Source organism: Muscardinus avellanarius, assembly GCF_963383645.1.
Source record: "Muscardinus avellanarius genome assembly, chromosome: 12".
Taxonomy (NCBI): Eukaryota; Metazoa; Chordata; class Mammalia; order Rodentia; family Gliridae; genus Muscardinus; species Muscardinus avellanarius.
The window spans coordinates 104,800,504-104,822,513 of record NC_137798.1 but is presented as its reverse complement, the minus strand read 5'-3'; the positions used below and the strand labels follow the sequence as shown (position 1 = coordinate 104,822,513).

Below are 22,010 nucleotides of genomic sequence, written 5' to 3'. Positions count from 1 at the left end.
GCGAAGCCATATTCCTATCTTATAAAACATTCAAGTAACACCCTGGCATGTTCACATCATTCCTTTTTTAGTACCTGGGGATTCGCTCTGGCTAGATTTTCTATTTTAACCCACGCTTCTTCTCGCTCTTTCATTTTTAGCTTCTCTCTGAAAAAGAGTAAAGAGTCATTTATGTCAGCGCTGAGTCACGTCCCGGCGCACGACGGGAGCGGGCTGGGCTCCCGGCCCCAGCGGGCGCCTGTCCCTTTGTTACTGTCTCATCTTTCCCCACACACCTCCCAGCACACTTAAACACTGGCAAGCTCTAGAGGTAAAGGTTAAACAAAGTAAAAATGCTAGAACTGAACAAACCCGAGAGTTTAAATTCTTCAGAAAAACCTCCAATAACCTTCGGTCCCCGCGCTTCTGATCAGTCTGCACAGAACCATCTATTTGGTGAGGCACTTTACCACTGGAAAGCGAGTCGCCGCCCAGAATAAAGAAGGGGTGGCGAGGGCTGGCACGCCGGCGCCACGGGTGTCACGGAGCAGGACCGAGGCAGCAGCCGGGCCTGAGCCCGCTGGCAATGCGAGTCCCGCGGGCCGCACTGTGGGGTGAGCCCGGAGAGCGCACGGCAGGAGCGCAGGGCCCCCTGGAGCGCCGGTGCTCCCGAGGGCGCGCCCTGGCCAAGGCCTGATGCTAGCGCTCCCTGCCGCCCGCGACGCGGCCCACGCCGCTTCGTCCCTCGTCTCGCACACGCTGTTTTGTTCGTCTGTGTTTTGTTCTTTTTTGTTTGTTCTTATACAAAATCTAAACCCCACGAAGGCAAGAACTTCGTTTTCTAACTCACTGCTCTCAGAAGCAGCAAGCTGGAGCAGTGTGGAGGTGGCACCGCAGCGTTCGTCTACAGAATGGAGAAGTGGCGCCGGCCACAGAGGTCGGACTGGACCCGCCCCAGGTCCTCTGCCAGCCAGCTCACGCGGCACCCAGCAGTAAGTGTGCCACGGTCCACACTCAACTCCGCAGAGTACTACTCACTCACACGACTATGTCGTGGCTTGGGGACAGAGCGCCTTAGACCCAGGCTGCCCTCAAAGGCACAGAGGCAGGCCACGTTTATGAAGACCCCAAGACAGCTACGTTGGAATGCAGATTCTTTTTCTTTCAATTTTTGTGGTACTGGGATGGAACCCAGGGGCAGTCTACCTCTGAGCTACACCCAACACCATTTTAATTTTTATTTTGAAACAAGGCCTCACTAAATAGCTGAGGCTGGCTGTGAACCTGGATCCTCCTGTCTCAGCCTCCCTAGTACTGGGATTACAGGGGCGCGCCACCACGCCCGGCCCCAGATTCTTGCTCTCTCCTATAAACTTTCAGTATGTAACTCGAATTGCTGCCAATAAACACGATAAATTACTCCACGATAGCCTTTGCTTCCCCTATGGTAGTCCTGAATGCTAGACTCTGGGATGCGAGATGCCTCGGTGATAGAGGCGGCCAGCTTATTTTAAACGTGCTCTTTGAAGTCGGCGTATAACTAAGTTCTGATTTGCTCTCTAAGTAGGAGAGGACCAGTTTTGCTTTAAAGCAAAGAATAAGTTTTTTAGGGTAAAATGATAGAAAAAGTTTATTTAGGATTAAGAAAAAAACCAACCCAACCCCCCCCAAAACAAGACCCGGGAGCGGCCGCGAGCGGGGGCAAACCCAGCCCCCCCCACACCCGGGAGCGGCTGCGAGCGGACACTCACTTGAGCTTCTCTGCCTTAAACTGCTGGGTGCAGTCGTCGAAGAGCTTTTGGTTCATCTCCATGAAGAGCTTCAGCGCGTTGTAGATCAGGCCATGGATCGTCCTGCAGAGAGCACGGGCACACTCAGGCCGAGCGCCCTGCCCTCCCGCCTCTCCGCCCCCTTCCTCTCACACTCCCCAGGCCCTGCGCATTTCAGCAGTCCACGGTCCACAAGGGTCCTGGTATTTAGCATGAAAAGCCTGCTAGTGTATAAGAGTGTGCGTGTTGTGTGACTGAGGATGGAGCCCAGGGGCATGCCATCTCTGAGCTACACCCCAGCCCTATTTTTTAATCTTTATTTTGAAACCAGGTCTCTCTCTGAGTTGCAGAGGGCCTCACTAAGTAGCTGAGTCTGGCTGTGAACCTGTGATCCTCCTCTCAGCCTCCCAGGTACTGCGACTGAAAGCGTGCGCCTCCATGCCCGGCTTATTTGTTTCCTTAAAGTCAACCACATGGTTCCATAGATTCTAGTTGAGGCGCTAAGTTCCCCTCCTGCTGCTAGGAGCCAAAAACCACCTTGCTTGGAAACTGAATAAAAAGTGTTGAAATTTGCCAGGCATGGTGGCGCACGCTTGTAGTCCCAGTACTCAGGAGGCTGAGGCAGGAGGATTGCAGGTCCTCCGTCAGCCTCAGCTACTTAGCGAGGCCCTCCACAGCTGACTCTGCTTCAAAATAAGAAACAAAAAAAAGAGGGCTGGAGGTGTAGCTCCGAGGTAGAATGCCCCTGGGTTCCATCCCCAGTACCTGCCCCCCCCCCACAAAGTTGAAACTTGGAAAAATATATTTTAGACAAATTTTCATAAAGAACAGTAACAAAGACACTTCGTTCCCCATTAATGGCGGGTGCCTTTCAATTTTTTTTTTTTTTTGGTGGGTTTGGGGATGGAACCCAGGGGCATTTGACCTCTGAGCTATACTCTCTGCCTATTTATTTATTTATTTATTTATTTATTTATTTATTTATTTATTTGTGGTACTGGAGTTCCTGGAAGCCTTTTTACCTCCGGGCTACACTCCCAGACCCATTTTACATTTTTTAATTGGAAACAGGGTCCCTTAAGCCAGCAAGGCTGGCTTCGAACCAGCGCGATCCTCCTGTTTCCGCCTCCCAAGCGTGCGCCACCACGCCCGGCTGCCCTATTTTTTTTTTTTTTTTTTTTTTGCAGGTCTGGGGATGGAACCCAGAGGCATTTCACCTCAAAGCTACACCCCCTGCCCAATTTTTTTTTATTCTTTATTTTGAAACAGGGTCTCACTGAGTTGCAAAGGGCCTCACTAAGTAGCTGAGGCTGTCCGTGAACTGCTATCCTCCGGTCTCAGCCTCCTGAATGCTGGGATTACAAGCGTGCGCCACCACGCCCGGCTCCTTTCAATCTTATTTATTGAGAATTGAAAAATTAATTTAAATAATGCCAGGGTTGAGCAGGGTTTGGTGGCACACCACAGGACTTGGAAGGCTGAGATAGGAGGACTGCAGGTTCAAGACTAGCCTCAGCAACTTAGTAAGCCTCTCAGCAACCTTGCAAGACGCTGTTTAAAAACAAAAATAAAACAGGGAGCAATGGGGGCATAGCTCAGAACAAACCCAAACAGCATCAGTGCAGACAGAGGTGGAGGACAAATGGCTGTCAGGCAGTTCTGCTAAACCTTAGCGCTCAACTGGCCGTGGCGCTGCACCGCGATCTCAGGACTTGGGAGGCCAAGACAGGAGGAGCCCAGGTTTGAGGCCAGCTCAGCAATTCAGCAAGACCCCATTTCAAAATAAAAATAAAAAAGGTCTGTCTGGGGTACAGCTCAGAGGTACGAGGCACCTGAGTTCAGTGGCCGGTGCCATTGAACACTTAGCTCCCTGGCCTCTCTAGAGAGGGAAGAGGCCCAAGCTGTCCCTGAGCTCCGGCTGAGGCTGTCACCTGACTGTGGGATGAGAGAGCCCCCAGGAGAGAACAGGGCCTGGATGGCCCGTACGGATGTGGGCAACACCACAGCAGCAGTTAAAAACCCAAGGAACTTAGCTCCAAATCCCACCGACTTTCTGTTTTTTCTCCCCACCCCCATACTGGGGATTGGGCCCAGGGTGCTCTGCCACTAAGCTCCGTTCCTAACCCTTTTTCTTTTTTCATATTTATTCATTTATTTATTTATTTATTTATTTATTTATTTATTTATTTATTTATTTATTTGTAGTATTGAGGATGTAACCCAGGTATATTCTACCTCCAAGCAACACCCCCAGCCCTACTTTTTATTCTATCTTTCTTTCTCTGGGATGGAACCCAGAGGCATTCTACATCCGAGCTGCACCCCCAGCCCAATATTTTGAAACAGGGTCTCACTAAGTCGCAGAGGGCCTCACTAAGTAGCTGAGGCTGGCTGTGAACCGCGATCCTCCTGTCTCAGCCTCCTGAATGCTGGGATTATAAGTGTGCGCCACCACGCCCGGCTTTATATTTATTTTAAGACAAGGTCTTGTTACGTTGCTCACGTGGGCCTGGAACTCGTGATCCTACCTCAGCTCCCTGAGTTGTTGGTATTACAGGTTGTGTGTTATCACACTAGGCCTGGCTTTCAATTCTAATTTATGATGAAAACATACAACGCATGGAGTGTTTTAAGGTCTTGGAAGGCTGCCCCTGTGTGGACTGACTTCTTCATTCTCATCGAGCGAACAAGTGAATGTTCTTGGTCCCTCGGGCCACCTGCTCTTTCCTGGCGCAGGCAGTGCCCCAGCAGGGCGCCTTGGGGCTCACAGAGGAGCTCCAGGGCCCGGGGAGAATCAGGAAGTGGCTGCTGGGCTCCTGCAGGGACTGAGCCCCCAGGCCAGGTGACCTCGACTCCCAGGGCCACCCAGGACAGCCTGGACGGGGCTGCTACTGAGACCAGCAAGGAGCGGGTGCAGACGGCAGGCCTCCTCCTCCGCTGGGGACCGGGAGGCAGCACGACAAAGGCCCAGCCCACGCGTCTGCACAGCTTAGAGGCTGGCGCCACTTTCAACTGATACTGAAATTTGGACTCAGCGCTAAGTGCAACAGTAGCAAAGCATACAAACTGAAGGCTGGCGGGAAGAGGGCCAGCGCCCCTTACTTGTTCCAGTGGGTCTTGGAGTTGCGGTACAAGGACGGGAACATGATGGGCAGGATCTTGGCTGCGTTGTCGCTGATGAGGCTCATGATGTACTCGTTATTCCAGTAGTACAGCGCTCGCTCCGCCACCTGCAAGGGGAGGAGAAGGACTGCTCCAGACGCTCGAGCGCACAGCGTCAGGCAAACAGCGTTAGCGTGAAACACAGTAAGTCACGAGAGGTCAGAGGATATCCTAGAGCGTTACTTTGAAGAGCCTACAACAGGGGCAGCAGAGTTTCTTGCATACCCAGAGATCAAGACCGTCGCCACGACTTCTCCACCTGTTAAGGAAGCACTGTGGCTAGACTCCGGGCTAGACGCTGAGGGCAGAGGGCAAGGAAGCCCGTGCCATCCGCCGGCCCGGCGACGGGGCTCGCTGGAAACGGCGTGCCAGGGCGAGGAGCGCAGAGGCACGGGCCGTGGCTTCCAAGTGCAGCCCTGGCGCGGAGGCCCCGAGCGGCACCTTCACCTGCAGCCCTAGTCTCCTCACGCGAAGCTCAGGGCTAGTGTGAGAAGCCACGGGCCTCCCGTCCACTGCCCTCCTTGCTGTCTCCAGGGGGCGCCAGGACCGCGCTCCCGGCACAGCTGCTCCTCCCCACGCTGCCTGCCCGCACATCTGCAGCACATCTGCAGCACGTGCATCCAGCAGTCCTCAGGCGCTCGGAGCAATTTTTTTTTTTTGATGAAAAGATATCTAAAAATTAAGGATGAGCTGTTCTTTTATATGTTTCTAGAATGTTCTTTGTGCTGATCTGGGTTCTCTGAGAAGCAGAAGCCAAGATGGGTCCTGGGAGGGAAAGTGGGGCAGCAGGCAGGACAGCGGGGGCTGGGCCCAAGCCAGCAGTGGAAGGCGAAGGCCCCCTGCGCTGCCTGGCCCACGGAGCGAGCGTCCTCCTGCGGCCCTCGCAAGCACCTCTGCTCCCCAGTGTGCTTCCACTGCTTCCGGTCACAGGCGCTTATGAGAGTGCTCCGCGGCGACACCTCTGCCACTCCTCTCCTGGCAGCTCAGCGTCGCCCGTATCGGTAGCTATTTTTGCATCTGGGCAGGCGGTCCCGTCCCCGGGAACTCTCGGTACCTCTTCCTCTCTCCCTGGTCCACTAACGCCCTGTGCTCGGGCCGGCATGCCCAGCGCACACTGCTCACACCTGCTCTGCTTTCTTCTGCAGTACTGGGGATGGAAGCCAGGGCCCGTGCACGCTAGGCAAGTGCTCTGCTACTGGGCTGCACCCCAGGCCCAGCACCATCAATTTTGAAAAACCACCATTTTCCTGTCCTAGTTGCTACTGTGAAAACATCCACCAATTTCTAAACTTGGAGTAACTGGGCTGTCTGCAAGGGAAGAGAGCACCCTCACTCCTCCCGTAACCAGTGGCTCGGCCACCTGACCGGCCCCCGCCGCCCTCCACGCACAGCCCGGCCCCTCAGGCGCTGCGCCGTCTCATCCTAGTTCTATGGATGGCAGTGACCTCTTTCATACCATCTTTTTTTGGAGGTGGTACTGGGGACCGAACACAAAGGATCGAACCCAGAGTTTTATTTCTGAGTTATACCCAACCCTTATTATATTAAAAAAATTTTTTTTGGTACCGGGGATTGAACCCAGGGGAATTCTACTTCTCAGCTATGCCTCTCCCTTTTCTTTTTAAAATTTTATTTGGTAACAGGGTCTTGCTAAGTTGCTGAGGCTGGCCTTGAACCTGTGATCCCCCTGTCTTAGCCTCCCAAGTACTGGGATTACAGGACTGCGCCACCGCACCTGGCTTTACACCATCTTGAAGGCCCCATGTGCTGGACGCTCCTCCCGGAGTGGGGCACTTCCCACATGTCCTCGCGGCCCCTGGCCCTGCACATGACCCTGGGCACGCAGCACCAAGAAGGCTGTGCCTGCGTAGCTTCCTGGTCTCCAGCACCCAGGAGCCCAGGGGGCCTGACTCACCGGGTGCCCGTGACGAATGCACACTAAACACCTGCTCAGCGATGCAAAGGATGGAGGCTGGCGGCACGCGGAGGCAGTGAGGCTGGCCAGGCAGAGAGGAGCGGAGGCCGGCTTGGAGGGTGTGAGGAAGACGAGGGAAAGGAAAGTGACTGACAAAGGGCACTTTCCTGGTTGGGAATTGACAGTGAGAAAACCCACAAACACTAGAGTGTGCGTGTATGTGTGTGCGTGTGCGTGTGTGTGCGTGTGTGTGTGTGTGCATGTGTGTGTGGTGCTGGGGATTGAACCCAGAGGTATTCTATCTCTGAGCTACACTCCCAGATCGATTTTATTTCTTACTGAAAACAGGGTCTCGCTAGGTTGATGAGTCTTACCACTTTCTGAGGCTGTCTTGGAACCTGTCATCCCCCTGTCTCAGCCTCCCAAGTACTGGGGTCACAGGCGTGTGCCCCACGCCCGGCTCAGAGTCACTGATTTTTGAGGAGTGTAATGGGAGACAGTGTCCATGGGGCCAGACTTTGGAAGCTAGAGGTTCTGCTTGTCACAGCACGTCACCGTGGCTCAGCCGGCTGTGGAGACGAGGCCCCGCGCTCTGGCAGCACGGTGAGCCCCAAGAGTTGGCGACAGCGAAAAGCTGCTCTTCACAGCTCTGAGGACAAGGGCCTGAAGTGCATTTTTTAGGGTCAAAGTTTTAGTTTCTCCTTCGGCAGCACAATTTAGCATTGAGTTTTACCTTGAAACTCCATGAGAATCACACCACGAGCAGGTCTACACGGAACCCTTTCACTTCCAAAGTGAACGGTCTGAAACAGTCTGGCCACAGTGCCCGAGTCCACATACCTGGAAGTGCGGGCTGGAAACGCACTTGGCTAGCTGCCGGAACAGAGGCTCCATAATCTTCACGAATTCTGATGGTTCAATTACATCTAAAATTTCTTCTAATTCATTTAAGAACATTACTTCTTTTGGACTGTGAGTCTTTGGCCAGTATTTGAGAAGTGCCATTACCACCTACAAAAGAAACACCAGGGAGTGAAGCCCGAGCCTGGCCTCTGTGGAGAGCGCGTTCACAGCGGTGCCCCCCCAGCCACAAAGGATGACGGGTCGTATTCCTGGTGGAGGCGTGGAAGTTCAGTAACTGGCACCTACGTATTTTATGTACTTCCGAGTCATACAATTTTAATTTGTAATGACCCACTCACTCTGGCCAACCACCATCTCAGGCATGGTGGTGCACACTTGTAATCCCAGAGCTTGGGAGGCTGAGACAGGAGGATCGCTACTTAGTGAGGCCCTCTACAGTTTAGTGAGACCCTGTTTCAAAATAAAGAATAAGAAGTAGGGCTGGGGGTGTAGTTCTGAGGTGGAATGCCCTCGGGTTCAATGCCTAGTACCACAAACACACACACACAAAAGTATATCAAGCCAGGCATGGTGGCGCACGCCTGTAACCCCAGTACTCGAGAAGCTGAGATAGGAGGATCACAGGTTTGTGGCCAGCCTTAGCTGCCTCACAGTGAGACCTTATTTCAAAATAAAAAATAAAATAGAGCTAGGGGTATAGCACAGAGGTAAAATGTTCCTGGGTTCAATAAAAGAAAGGAAGGACAAAACACAGCTCTTGGGGCTCGGTGGAGACCACAGGAATTCATCTAGGCAGCCCAGTGTAGAGGCAACTGGTTCTGAAGTTACTGTCGACATACACATACGCACGATCTATTTCTCCAATCAATCGGCTGTTTGTAGTTGTGTGTACACGCACACTAAGTGTGAATTCAGCACATTCAGTTCCTTAACACTCTCAGGCCGATGCTGCTGGCTGGCCCGCAGGTGCCCACAGTCGCGGGCCGGTGGGCGGCCCGGGCAGCTGAGCCTGGAGCACCTGTGCCTGGCGCCACAGCGGCGTTCTCAGGGAGGATGTGCCGCCATGCTCCTGGCCCACGCCGGCCGGCCGGACAGGGTTTCCACGGGCGACCTTGCTTTCTTTATATGTTCCTGTAACTTTCCGAATGTCCACGTAATCAGACCAGTAGAAAAGCCGGGCTTGGACTCAAGGCAGATTAACAGGATTTCTAGAGTTCAGCTATCTTAGTTCTAAAATAGCACAATGAAGCCAGGCGTGGTGGCGCACACTTGTCATCCCAGCATTTGGGAGGTTGAGACAGGAGGACCAAGGTTCGCAGACAGCCTCAGCTACTTAGTGAGGCCCTCCGCAACTCAGTGAGACCCAGCTTCAAAATAATAAATAAAAAATAGGGCTGGGGGTGTAGCTCGGAGAGAGAATGCCCCTGGCTTCCATCCCCAGACCCGCAAAAACAAAAACAGAAACAAAAACACAATGATCTCAAGCAGGTATGTACACAGAAGCACACGTAATGCACATACCCCTGTACACACAGTGGCACAAGCACAAATCAGTGCTTTAAAGAAGCGTTCGATGCACTTGGCATTGAGCTCCCGGAAAACCTCACGTGAAGTCCTGCTTCACAGAACTCTAGTGTTTATTTAGTTGGTACTCGGGGACTGAGCTCTGAGCAGTCTATGTAAATATAAATAAATATAAATATATATAAATTTAGACATAGACATATTATATACATACATACATACATACATACATATATATATATATATATATATATATATATATATATATATTTGTGGGTCTGGGGATGGAACCCAGGGGCATTCAACCTCTAAAGTACACCCCATGCTCTATTTTTTATCCTTTATTTTGAAACCAGGTTTCACCGTGTTGCAGAGGGCCTCACTAAGTAGCTGAGGCTGTCCGCGAACTGCGATCCTCTGGTCTCAGCCTTCCGAATGCTGAGATTACAAGTGTGCGCCACCATGCCCGACTTTTATATATATACACATATACACACACATACATATACATATATATATATAATATAGATATAAACCCAGGGATATTCAACCTCTGAGCTATACCCCCAGACCTATTTTTTATTCTTTATTTTGAAACAGGGTTTTACTGAGTTGCAGAGGCTCATTAGGTCGCTGAGGCTGTCCACGAACCATGATCCTCCTGTCTCAGCCTCCCAAACGCTGGGATGACAAGTGTGGACACCACATCCGCCTCTGCAGACCTTTTTATTTGCCTATTTAAAAATTTATTTATTTTTGTGGTACTGTGGATTGAATCGAGAGGCATTCTACCTCCAAGCTACACCCCCAAACCGTTTTTATTATTTATTTATTTATTTGGTGGTACTGGGGTTCCTGAAAACCGTTCGACTTTCGGACTACACTCCCAAGACCTATTTTTATACTTTTTTACTTGGAAACAGGGTCTCTTAAGCCAGCACGGCTGGCTTCAAACCTACATGATCCTGTCTCCACTTCCCAAGAGCAGGGATTACAAGCATGCGCCACCACACCCGGCTATTTTTATTTTTTATTGGGAAACAAGGTCTATGTTGACAAGTCTCACAACTTATTAAGGCTGGCCTTGAACCTGTGCTCCTCCTGACTCAGCCTCCCAAGTACTGGGATTACATGCATATGACGCCACACCTGGCTTTTATTTATTTTTATTTACTTATTTTTGTGGTAATGGGGATTGAACTCAAGGGCATTCTACCTCCGAGCTATACCCCAGCCCTATTTTTTCTTCTTTATTTTGAAACAGGGTCTTCCTAAGTTGTGGAGGGCCTCACTAAGTAGCTGAGGCTGGCCATGGACTTGCGATCCTCCTGTCCCTGCCTCCCAAATGCTGGGATTGTAAGTGTGCACCACCACGCCCGGCTGACAACACAATGGTCTTTAAGAGGATTACTTCTAAAAGCGCATCATTTAACTTCCTTTCCACTTTTAGCTGGAATTATGATGTCAGTTACTTAGAAGACATTTGTTAAGTACCTCTCTGTGCACTGGAAGAGCTGTTAAGAGCACAGGTGACGTGAGTCACACCATCGCCCACCATTTCCTCGCATCCGTCAGTGTGACAGGAGGAGGAGAAACGTGTTAAGTTGTGCGGTTCTGCTCCCGGGGAGGCGCTGCTGGCTTCAGGGTCACGCACTGGACTCGTCCGTGCCACCGGGGTGAGGGCGACCGACACCCAGCGACTCAGCTGCCTGTGCCCTCTGTGTGCCCTGCCCGGGCGGTGCTGAGCCTGGCTGCCAGCCGTGCCCTGAGCTTCCTTGGAAGCGCGCCGGAGGGCACACAGCCCTCGTGGGCACACCTGCGGACACGGCTCGAGTCCTGAGCACTCCCTGAGGGAAAGACCTGCCACCAGGTTTGTCCCATTAGCCCATCCTTACGATGACAGCAAATGTGTTTGATGTGCCCAGGAAGCTCCTGAGTGCGGCTCATGATGTACACGTGGAAGATACAGATTACGGGTGACAAAGGGGCAATATGTGTCCTAGGTAAAAGCAGCTTTTTAATGAATCATGCTTAAAAACGGACTCTCAGAGTCACGGGGGGCGCGGGGACACAGGTAGCCCACACCTTCACCAGTTTATACCGGCTCTCACAGCTGACACACTGTCACCGCTGATGCCAGACAGCACGGCCTCTGGGTTTCCTAACGGGAATTTCAAGGGGAGAGATTTACCTTGGGACCAAATGATTTTATTTATTTACTTTTTGTGTGTGTACTGGGGCTGGAACCCAGGGCACGCTACCTCTGAGCTACACCCCCTGCCCTATCTTTTATTCTTTATTTTGAAACCAGGTCTCATGGAGTTGCAAAGGGCCTCATTAAGAAGCTGAGGGTGTCCTCAAACAGCGATCCTTCAATCTTAGCCTCCCGAATGCTGGGATTAAAAGTGTGCGCCACCACACCAGGCCGACCCCCAGCCCTTTAAAACATTTTTTTCTTTTTTCAAAACAGGGTCTGGCTAAGTTGCTGAGTCTCACTAAGCTGCTCAGGCTGGCCTAGAACCTGGGATCCTCCTGTCTCAGCCTTCCAAGCACTGGGATTGCAGGCGTGCACCACCGCGCCTGGCCTGAATGCCTTTAACATACAGAAAATCACAGGCAGGACGGCACCACTACTCCACTGTGCAGCAGGAACTCAGACTGGAGTAGCCTGGCTGGACGTCTCGGGCAGGTGCGTGGGCTCTGCCCCTGATCCTGCTGGACCTCGGCAGCGTTCTGCGCACCGTGCGCAAGCCAGGCACTGTCTCCCGCCCCCTTCAGACAAGTGCAAGTAAGCCACCGTTTCCTAAACTTATATGTGCTTTGCTACTGACGACATAAATGGAATTAAAAATATTTACCAACTTGATTAGCTTGTAGATTACCCTCGGGAGGGAGAGGGAGCAGGGCGGATCTGTGCCCGAGTTCCCTCTGCAGCAGGGCGGGGCCGGGCGCGGGCAGGGGCGTGGGTGGCAGGAGACGGGAGCGAGTGTGCTGGGGCCTGGTGGACCACGAGGGATGTGCACGAGGAGGCATCGCGGGGAGAAGGCCAGGCTTGCCCTCTCTGTCCACGTCTTTCTTTCCCTTTTTTTTGGTACTGGGGATTGAGCCCAGGGGCATTCAACCTCCGAGTTACACCCCGAACCCTATTTTTTATTTGGAAACAGGGTGTCACTAAGATGCAGAGGGCCTCACTAAGTAGCCGAGGCTGGCTGCGAACCTGGATCCTCCTGTCTCAGGCTCCTAAGTACTGGGATCACAGGTGTGGGCCACCACATCTGGCTTATCAGCTCAAACATTTAAGTTGGCACCAACACGCCTTACTTTGTTACTCAATAATAAAAAGAGCTCATTTTAAAACATGAGAAATATACTGAAGTAGATACTTCTCCAGAAGATATATAAATGGCTAGCAAGCATGCAAAGGGGCATCACTAATCAACACAAAACACGCAGTCAGAGCTACAATAGGCTGTCACCGCACACCCCCGAGGCCGGCAGGCCAGTTTTTAATCTTTTTTTTTTTTGCCGTACTGGGGATGGAACCCAGGGGCATTCAACCTTTGAGCTACACTTCCAGCCCTATTTTTTTTTTTTTAATTCTTTATTTTGAAACCAGGTATCACTGAGTTGCAAAGGGCCTCACTAAGTAAGGCCCTCTAAGGCTAGCTGGGAACTGCAATCCTCCTGTCTCAGCCTCCAGAATGCTGGGATTACAAGTGTGCGCCACCACACCTGGCCCATCATAACATTTTTTTTTTGTGTGTGTGTGGTACTGGGGGTGGAATCCAGGGGCCTTTTCAACCTTCGGGCTATACTCCCAGACCTATTTTTTTTTTTTTTTGGTGGTACTGGGGTTCCTGGAAGCCCTTCTACCCCTCTGGGCTACACTCCCAGACCTATTTTTACATTTTTATTTGGAAACGGGGTCTCTTAAGCCAGCGCGCGCGGCTGGTTTCGAACCTGTGCGATCCTCCTGTCTCTGCCCCCCAAGCGCGGGGATTACAAGCGTGCGCCACCACGCCCAGCCCATCATAACATTATTAAAAAGAAAAACAAGCACTGCTAGGATGTAGAGAAGCCCGGCCTCTTTGCACACTGCTTTCCAACCACTGGGCCAAGTGTGACAAGGTGTTGTGGCTGTGGAGAACGGCTTGTCACAGGCTAAATATGCAACCACCATGCGATACGGCAACTCTACTCTGGGGACACAGCCCGAGGAACTGAGAGCAGGGACTCGGACACATACCCAGACCCACTGCACAGCAGCACATCCACAGGGGCCGAAAGATGGGAATGACCCAGATGTTCACCGGGGGACAAATGGAAAACAAAATGGCTGGGCGTGGGGCGCACGCGTGTCATCCCAGCATTCGGGAGGCTGAGAAAGGAGGATCGCAGTTCAAGGACACCCTCAGCTACTTGGTGAGGCCCTTTGCCACTCAGTGGGACCTTGTTTCAAATTAAAGAATAAAAAATAGGGCTGGGGGTGTAACTCAGAGGTAGAATAACCCTGGGTTCCATCCCCAGTAACGCAAAAAAATAAAAAAATAAATAAAAAAAAGGAGAACAAAATGGGTCTGTTTACACAATGGAATATTACTCAGTCATGAAGCTGGGCCGGGCATGGGACACACGCTTGTAATCCCAGTACTTGAGAGGCTGAGATGGGAGAATCGCAGACTCGCAGCCAGCCCCAGTACTGGAAAAAAAAGCTATGATAGGACATAGTTTGCCAGATGTTGGACCGGGACACAAAAGGAAGATGGCGCATGTTCCTCCTCTATGAGGCAGCTCAGGGGCGCAGTGCTGGGGAGGAGAGGCGGAGCATCTGCTGGGGACGGAGTCTGCTGGGGACGAAGGCAAGGCCGTGGGGACAGACGGTGGTGGTGGCCGTGCAAGCTGTGGATGGGATTGATGCCACTCAATTATAGTTAAAATGGCTAAAAACACAAAATGCCGTATATGTGTATATTTTACCATAATTAAAGAATAGTAATAATGTCATATACCACAAATCTTTGAATTGTATACTTTAAATGGGAGAACTGTATGGTATATAAATTATATCTTTTTTGGGGCAGTACTGGGGACTGAACCAAGGAGTATTCTACCTCCGCGCTACACCCCCAGCCCTATTTTTTATTCTTTACTTTGAAAGAAGGTCTAAGTTGTGGAGGGCCTCACTAAGGAGCTGAGGCTGGCTGTGAACCTGTGATCCTCCTATCTCAGCCTCCCAAGTACTAGGATTACAAGTATGTGCCACCACACTTACAATCCTAGTACTGAATTATATCTTAGTAAGTAATATAATTATAAATAATAAAATTAATATAATATAATAATATAAAATAATAAATAATATAATTAATATAATTTGGCTGAATTATATCTTAATAAAGCTGTTTTAAAAAGCATATTCAAATGCTTAAGTTGAGCTGGGTGTGATGGCACATTCCTGTAATCCTGTATTTGGGAGGCTGAGACAGGAGGATGGCAGTTTTGAGGACAGCCTCAGCAAGCAGTGAAACTCTCATCAACCTAATGAGACCTTGTTTCCAAATAAGAAATAAAATTGGTCTGGGAGTGTCGAAGGTAGAACGCCTTTGGGTTCAATCCTTACTACCACAAAATAAACCAAAAAAACCCAAACACGTTGTCATCTGACATGTCTCACTGTTAATCTTGGCTATGATACACTTTTGTTTTTTATAAATATAAGATGCTAAGACAAGCTGGGTGTGGTGTACATGCCTGTAATCCCAGTGCTTGAGAGGCTGAGACAGGAGGATCACCGATTTGAGGCCAGCCTCAGCAAGTTAGCAAGTTAATTTAGACCCTGGTTTTTTTTTTTTTTTTGGTACTGGGGATTGAACCCAGTGGCATTTTACCTCTGAGCTACACCCCAGCCCTATTTTTTATTCTTTATTTGGAAACAGGGTCTCACTAAGTTGTGGAGGGCCTTGCTAAGTAGCCGAGGCTGGCTTCAAATCTGTGTGATCCTCCTGTCTCAGCCTCCCAAGCGCTGGGATTACAAGTGTGCGCCATCACGCCTGGTGCGAGATCCTGTTTTAAAATAAGAAATAAAACAGGGCTGGGAGTGTGGCTTGGAGGTAGAATGCTCCCGGGTTCCATCCCCGTACGATACACAAGCAAACGTAAGCCAAGAGAATCAGAGGTCCACACGGTATGGTGGTAAGCCGGCGTTCACGGGTAAGTCAGAGGTCATAGGAGAGCCCGCTTAGCTGGCCTTCTGGATACTTAAGCTCTTGGGTAAAGCCCGTGCTTCCAGCGCCCGCCGCGCTGCCTCCACCTGTGGCCGGGACGCGCTGTGGCCGGCCAGGCGTGTGGCTCGGTGCTCACGCCGTACCATCGCAGGCAGAGTGCGGCACAGGCGAGGCGTGCTGGCCACACGCCACCAGCCTTGCAGCCCAGGAACCCGCCACCGAAACCACGGTCCTCCGAAAGCCGCAACACGAAGGCAGTCGTGTTGAGCAGGAGTGTCGCCTAGATTCTGGGGCGAGCCGTCTGAAGGGCAGCGGGTAAGGCGCCATCAGAGACGCCCCCTCCGGGGTCGCCTGGCAACAGAGCCCCTCACTTACTGGTTCCGTGAGGGTGCTGTCCTTCTCCAGAAACTGCACGACACAGTAGGCCAGCTGGAAAGCAACGGCAGAGTATTAAGGTCCCAGTCAGCACCACACGCTGCTGTCCCCAGGGTCCCCGCAAGGCCGGGCTGCGGCCAGGGCGAGCCCCGCCCCGGGCTCTGGGGACGCTGAGGGGGGCACTCAGCAGGGCGGACCGTGCTCCCCAGCCCGCTCTTCCCATGGGCTAGCGATGGACCCAAACCCTCAAGAAAGGAGTCAGGAAACATCTCTCTCTTGCTCCCTCCCTCTCTTTTTTTTTTGCGGGTTTGGGGATGGAACCCAGGGACATTCAACCTCTGAGCTACACCCCCTGCCCTGTTTTTTATTTTGAAACCGGTCTCACTAAGTTGCAGAGGGCCTCACTAAGTAGCTGAGGCTGGCCACGAACCTGCGATCCTCTGGTCTCAGCCTCCCGACACCACGCCTGGCTAGGAATGATCTCTTGGACTAACACCAAGTTAATCCAGCGTGACAAGATTTTCCTTGCGAACTTTTTTTTTTTTTGTGGTACCAGGATTAAACCCAGGGGCATTCTACCTCTGTGCTACACCTCCAGCCTTATTTTTTATTCTTTATAAACTTAGTGAAGTTAAGTTGTGGAGGACCTCACTGAGCAGCTGAGGCTGGCCTTGAAACTGCGCTCCTCCTGTCTCAGTTTCCCAAGTACTGGGATTATAACTGTGCACTGCCATGCCCAGATACCTTGTGGATTTTTTAATTCCTTTTTGCAGAAGATAATATGACAACAAATTGGCTGGATGTAAAAATACTAGCAGTTAATAGCAATTAGAATCAAAGAATGTGCTTTCTGTAATTTACCCCACGCTACAAACTCCCAGTGAGCCTGGCAGAATCGAGTACTGAGCATCTTTTTTTGATACTGGGGATTGAACCTAGTGGCTTCTACTTCTGAGCCACACTCCAGCCCTTTTTATTTTTTAATTTGAAGTAGGGTCTTAGTGAGGGTCTCATTAAGTTGCTGAGGCTGGCCTTAAATCTGCAGTCCTCTTGTCTCAGCCTCTCAAGTACTGGAATTTCAGGCGTGTGCCACAATGCCAGCTGTCCTGTGCATTCTTAACACACAATGGAGAGCCCGTTTGCTAGCGGGCCCACGATGGGTAAAAGTGAATGTGTGCGCTGCCTGCGCGGGGCTGAACCAGCACAGCTTACGTCCTGTCCTTGTGAGCGAGGGGAAGCCCAGCCCCAGGTGAACCCAGCCAACTAACCAGATAGTAACCAGTTACTGACCAGTTCTTCAGACACCTGAAAATAGATTTCTCCAATCTTGGACCCCCCCCCCCCCCCGCTTTGTGGCATTGGAGATTGAACCTAGGGCCATTCTACCTCTGGGGTATATCACCAGCCCTATTTTATTCTTTATTTTTTGTGGTCTTGGGGATGGAACCCAGGGGCTTTCTACCTCCAGGCTACATTTTCAGACCTACTTTATATTTTATTTGGAAACAGGGTCTCACTAAGTTGCTGAGAGCCTCACTCAGTAGCTGAGGCTGGCTTTGAACCTGTGTGATCCTCCTGTCTCAGCCTCCCAAGTGCTGGGATTACAAGCGTGCACCACCATGCCCGGCCTTATTTTTTATTTTGAAAACAGGGCCTAAGTTCCTGAGGCTGGCTGTGAACCTGTGATACTCATGTCTCAGCCTCCCAAGCGCTGGAATGACAGGTGTGCACTACCATGCCAGCTAGCTTAAAGAAAAAACAAAACACTTTGTCCCAGGCTATTTCGTTGGCTGTGGACTAATAGGCTTTTGTCTTTAGGTGCTAGATTTTATTTTTTGGTACCAGGAATTGAACCCAGGGGCATTCTATGTCTTAGTTTTACCCTCAGCCTTTTTATTTTTAAAACAGGGTCTCACTAAGATAGTGTGAGCTAGTCTCTCCTGTTTCAGCCTCTCATGTCCTGGGATTTAGGCCACTGTGTCCAGCAAAGGTACTACATTTTAAAGCACGCCGCGAAGCTTTCCTGACAAGCCCTCCGTGACCCCTTTCAAAGGGACAGTTGCGCCTTACTCCACGCTTAAAACGAACTGTGCAATTCAGTCTTCGAGGTGTCCTGAAAGGACTCTCTTTACGCTCTTCTTCCAGCTATGACACTTGCAGAGAAGCCGCCGCGGTGACGGGAGGAAGCGCTTACCTGGGGATGGTAGACGCTCAGAGATTTCACTTTGTGCAGAGGCAGTAACACCTTCAGTAAGAAAATCTTGTGCTCTTCTTTTAGTGGTAAGGCAAATCCATTAATTATACTGTGAAGACAAAACGTATTCAAAGTTGGAATATTTACACATTTTCGATTATAATCAAATATCTTGTTTTTCTTTCAGTTTTGGGGGTCAGCATAAAAACCCAGTGTGCAGAGTATGCGTTTCAGAAGAAGGATGTTATCAGTAGGAAAAAATGACCTCCGAGGAAGTACGGAGTCTTAACGTCCCGACCCCACAGACCCGGGGCAGTCCAGGCTTGCGCTCAAGCGCGGGCAACAGATCCAGAAGCGTGCCTAGCCGGGGCTGGCTACACACCAGGGAGCAAGCCGCTCCCTCGTGCCAGAGGACCTCCAGGGTCAAGCTATCTCAACGTCAGCTAGCTCTCCGACTTGGTTTTATGATCAGGCAAATGCAGTTAGATGTTTCTGAGAGCTACGGCGCGGTGAGAGCAGCTCTAACGCGTCTCAGTCTCAGAGCAGGGGCGCCAACGGCGACGTGCTTGTCGGCACAGGGGACCCAGCGCTGGAAGGAGAAGCAGCTCAGGGTGCTGGGGGCTCCATCTCTGCCCAGGGCACGCCACCCTGGTGACAACCGAGGATGGAACACGAGCCTTCTTTCCGCTTGACACAAGTGGTGTGGCCCAGCTCACACAACAAAGAAGGGACGCCCTCAACCACGCGCCACCTCGCACTGAGAGGGAGGCCTGGCCAGGCCGAAACCGGCCACGCAGTCTCCGTGAGGTCACACGCTCTTTCAACTATGCCTACGGCAGCAAAGAAAGCTTCTCCTGGGATGCCTGGACAGGACCAAGACCCCACCTCCACTTTGACGATAGTGTCTGTGAGAGAAGATTCTGTGTTCCAGTGCTGCAGGGACCCCTACATCCAGCACAGAAATGGGCATCCCCACTATGGGTGCCCCAGAGCCCCCACAAACACACCACCAAGCTCAGCCACCCCAAGCCCTCGGGAACTCTGGAAGTAGTCGGTTTGGGTCTAATACAAAGTGTACGCCAGGCGCGGTGCACATTTGTAATCCCAGTACTTGGGAGAGTGAGACAGGAGGAGCGCAGGTTTGAGACAGCCTCAGCAAGTACTGCAGTCTCATCAACCTTGCGAGACACTGTTTCGAAATAAAAATAAAAAATAGGGCTGAGAGCATAGTTCGGAGGTAGGGTTCAATCCCTAGTACTGCAAAACAAAAGCAAAAAACAACTATAGCTGTTGATTTTAAAAAACGATAGCAAGCAAACGTGCGCTTTACTAGGGCTGAGGGAACGAAGATTTAAAAGTATCCATTACTTTGCCATATGCATAAGCAAGTATGAAATCAAGGCACCTTGGAATGTCAGCTTTTACGTTAATACACGACACATCGCCCTCAAACGCAGTCTAATAAGCACCGAGCGTCAACCTAGGGCAACTGTTTTTAACGCCACTTGTGAGGAAGTATTGCAAATGCCACAGACACGATGCTGAGGTGCAGGGAGTGGTCTACGCCTCGAGCCAAGAGCTGAGCCGGCGCTGCCGCTGGGGGTCCCGGCCAGGCCGCGTCAGCCTCCTCTTTAAGCGACACTCTGCTTACACCCTCTTAGGGTCTGGTTTGGATTTTCTGGCACAGAACCTCACCCGCGACAGTCACAGCCAGCCATGGATGCACACATACCTTCCCAGAATCTCCAGCAGTTCTGCTATGCCGTTGTGATGCTCTGTTTCATAAATAAACCTGGAAAACACAATTTGCCCATGAGAAGCGGACCCCGAGGTGACGGGAAGGCTCGGGGCCTCTGGGTAAGAAACAAGGCTGGGTGGAGGAGCCGGGAGCCAGGAAGCAGGTGGCCCACGCACCCGCGAGGGCCTGCCCGAGGGCTCTTCAGAGCCTGCAGACCATACTGCCGCGAGGCACAGGCCGCGGCTTGCTCACATTTCTTCCCGAGAATTTCTCTAAAGACATTTCTAGCAGCCTACAGAATGGAAAGGGCTGTACAGCCAGCCCATATTCCAGCCGCCCGGGGCACCTGTTAACTTTGTTCTTTTTGCTCCGCGACCGTGCACATGCCCGGCCTTTACCGGCCACTGATCCTGCTGAGTTTTGGTTGCATTCCGGCACACGTGGGCACCGCATTCCAGGTGAGATCCTAGGGTATCTAGCAGTCCCTGCAAGCGGTGCTCCTTCCTCAACACCTCTCGTGCAGCGCTGTGTCCCTGCTGACGTCGCCGGGGTGCGTCAAGCGCCGCGTTCCCAAGGCGCCGGCCCGCACCCTGGCTCCCTTCCTCAGGAAGCCTGCCTGCTGGGCTGCCCTGCCCGAGCTCCCAGGGCCGCTCCCACACCAGGTGCCCACTCTGTGCCAGCTTGTCTCCCTGTAGGCTGGGACAAGGACTTCTTGCTACTGCGTTCCTGGTGCCAAGACTGAGCCTGGCATCTGTTTGATTCTTACAGGACGTCTGCTGAATGAACTAGGGACAAGGACAGAGAATAGAGCCATGTCAGGAATTGAGAAAATGATCTTTTACGAGATCCCCCAAGCAGGGTGCCTGCCGCCCCCAGGCTCCCCAGCGCTGGTCTACACTCGCACGAGGGGTATGCTTAGGGGCAGCTTCAAGCCGGCCCCTGCTTGGCCCCGGGATGTGCCCCCAGAGCACAGAGCTGCCACCAGGCAGAAGCCAGTCCTCTGCATGTGTCTGGGTGGAAGAGCGATTTCCTTCTACACCTGGACCCGCAGGCAGGCTCCGCTGGCTTCGCTCACTTTCCCTGACATGGTTGAGGTGGTCTAAGCGCCGGGCCAGGGGCGTGGCTCAGTTCCGCGCGCGGCGCCCTCTAGCCTGAGGGCGAGGCTCCTAGTCCGCGCCACCACCTCCATGCTCCAGCCACGAGCCCTGTGGCTTTGCTAAGTCAATGTAAGGACATTCTTGCAGACAAACCCTTCTTTCCTAATTTTATTAATTCCACTTTAAGTAGTTAAAACAAAGGGAAAAATAGAGTTTCCTTGTCGTCCTTCCCATGGGCGGCAACATGGGAGACCCGCGCAGAGCCAGCCAGGGTTCCTGCTCTCGCAGTCGGGCTGGGACCCGCTTGTTGGAGAGGTCCCTCCCCAGATCTGCGCTGTCCGTGTATCCGCCTCGGCGGACAGAGGATGGGAGTCCTCACCTTAGGAAAACTGGCCGCTTCGGGAAGCGGAGGCAGTCCGAGCGTGCCACACTGGTGGGCTGCGTGGACAGCCGTGCAGCGCGGGCAGCCTCCCCGAGGAGCCCTGGCCGCTGGGGAACAGCCCGGGCGCCACTGGCGGCCGTGGGGTGGTGCAGCAGGGAGGGCCTGCGGTGGCCTGGCCCATCTGACCTGTGCTGTACCGTGTGCAGGGTAGGCACCGAGTTATCCAGAACAAGTCCACTCAAGTTTACCAGACTGACTGGGGTGAGAAGTTGCACATAAGACCTTTATATTGACATGTTCAATAAGCTGAACCAAATGTGTTCAAAATATTTTTTCTTACACGAGAGATTTTATTTATTTTTTTGTGGTACTGGGGGGTGGAACTCAGGGGCTTTTCTACCTCCAGGCTACACTCCCAAACCTATTTTATACTTTACTTGAAAACAGGGTCTCACTAAGTTGCTGAGAGCCTCACTAAGTAGCTGAGGCTGGCTTTGAACCTGCGCGATCCTCCTGTCTCAGCCTCCCAAGCGCGGGGACTACAAGCGTGCGCCACCACGCCCGGCTCCAAGAGAGAGAGAGATTAGAGCACAGGCATACATATAATGAAAAATCTTGGAGATGGGACCCAAACCGAAGCTAGAAATCAATTTGTTTTACATACACCTTTTACGCAGAGGTGTAAAAGGAAAGCAATTTTATACAACACTTTTAGTATGCTCTGGTCTATTTTTTCCATTACAAAGGCGATTTTGAGGTAGGCTCACTGTCGCTCAGGCTGACCCAC

General features: G+C 51.8%; 1 protein-coding gene across 12 annotated transcripts in view; it reads right to left on the bottom strand.

The window, feature by feature from the left end:
* Positions 1-22,010, bottom strand: part of PPP2R5C (protein phosphatase 2 regulatory subunit B'gamma) — a gene marked incomplete at both ends in the record, with an annotated part of 152,059 nt that overhangs the window by 10,978 nt on the left and 119,071 nt on the right. For 9 of the 12 annotated variants that reach the window (XM_080706787.1, XM_080706794.1, XM_080706791.1 and 6 more), the window contains 7 exons: positions 75-147; positions 1,731-1,832; positions 4,851-4,978; positions 7,666-7,836; positions 15,813-15,866; positions 18,007-18,115; positions 19,739-19,798. In XM_080706787.1, the coding sequence (XP_080562913.1) occupies positions 75-147; positions 1,731-1,832; positions 4,851-4,978; positions 7,666-7,836; positions 15,813-15,866; positions 18,007-18,115; positions 19,739-19,798 (697 nt within the window). The remainder of the gene's footprint in view (positions 1-74; positions 148-1,730; positions 1,833-4,850; positions 4,979-7,665; positions 7,837-15,812; positions 15,867-18,006; positions 18,116-19,738; positions 19,799-22,010) is intronic. The other 3 variants (XM_080706798.1, XM_080706790.1, XM_080706789.1) reach the window with 1 other exon arrangement.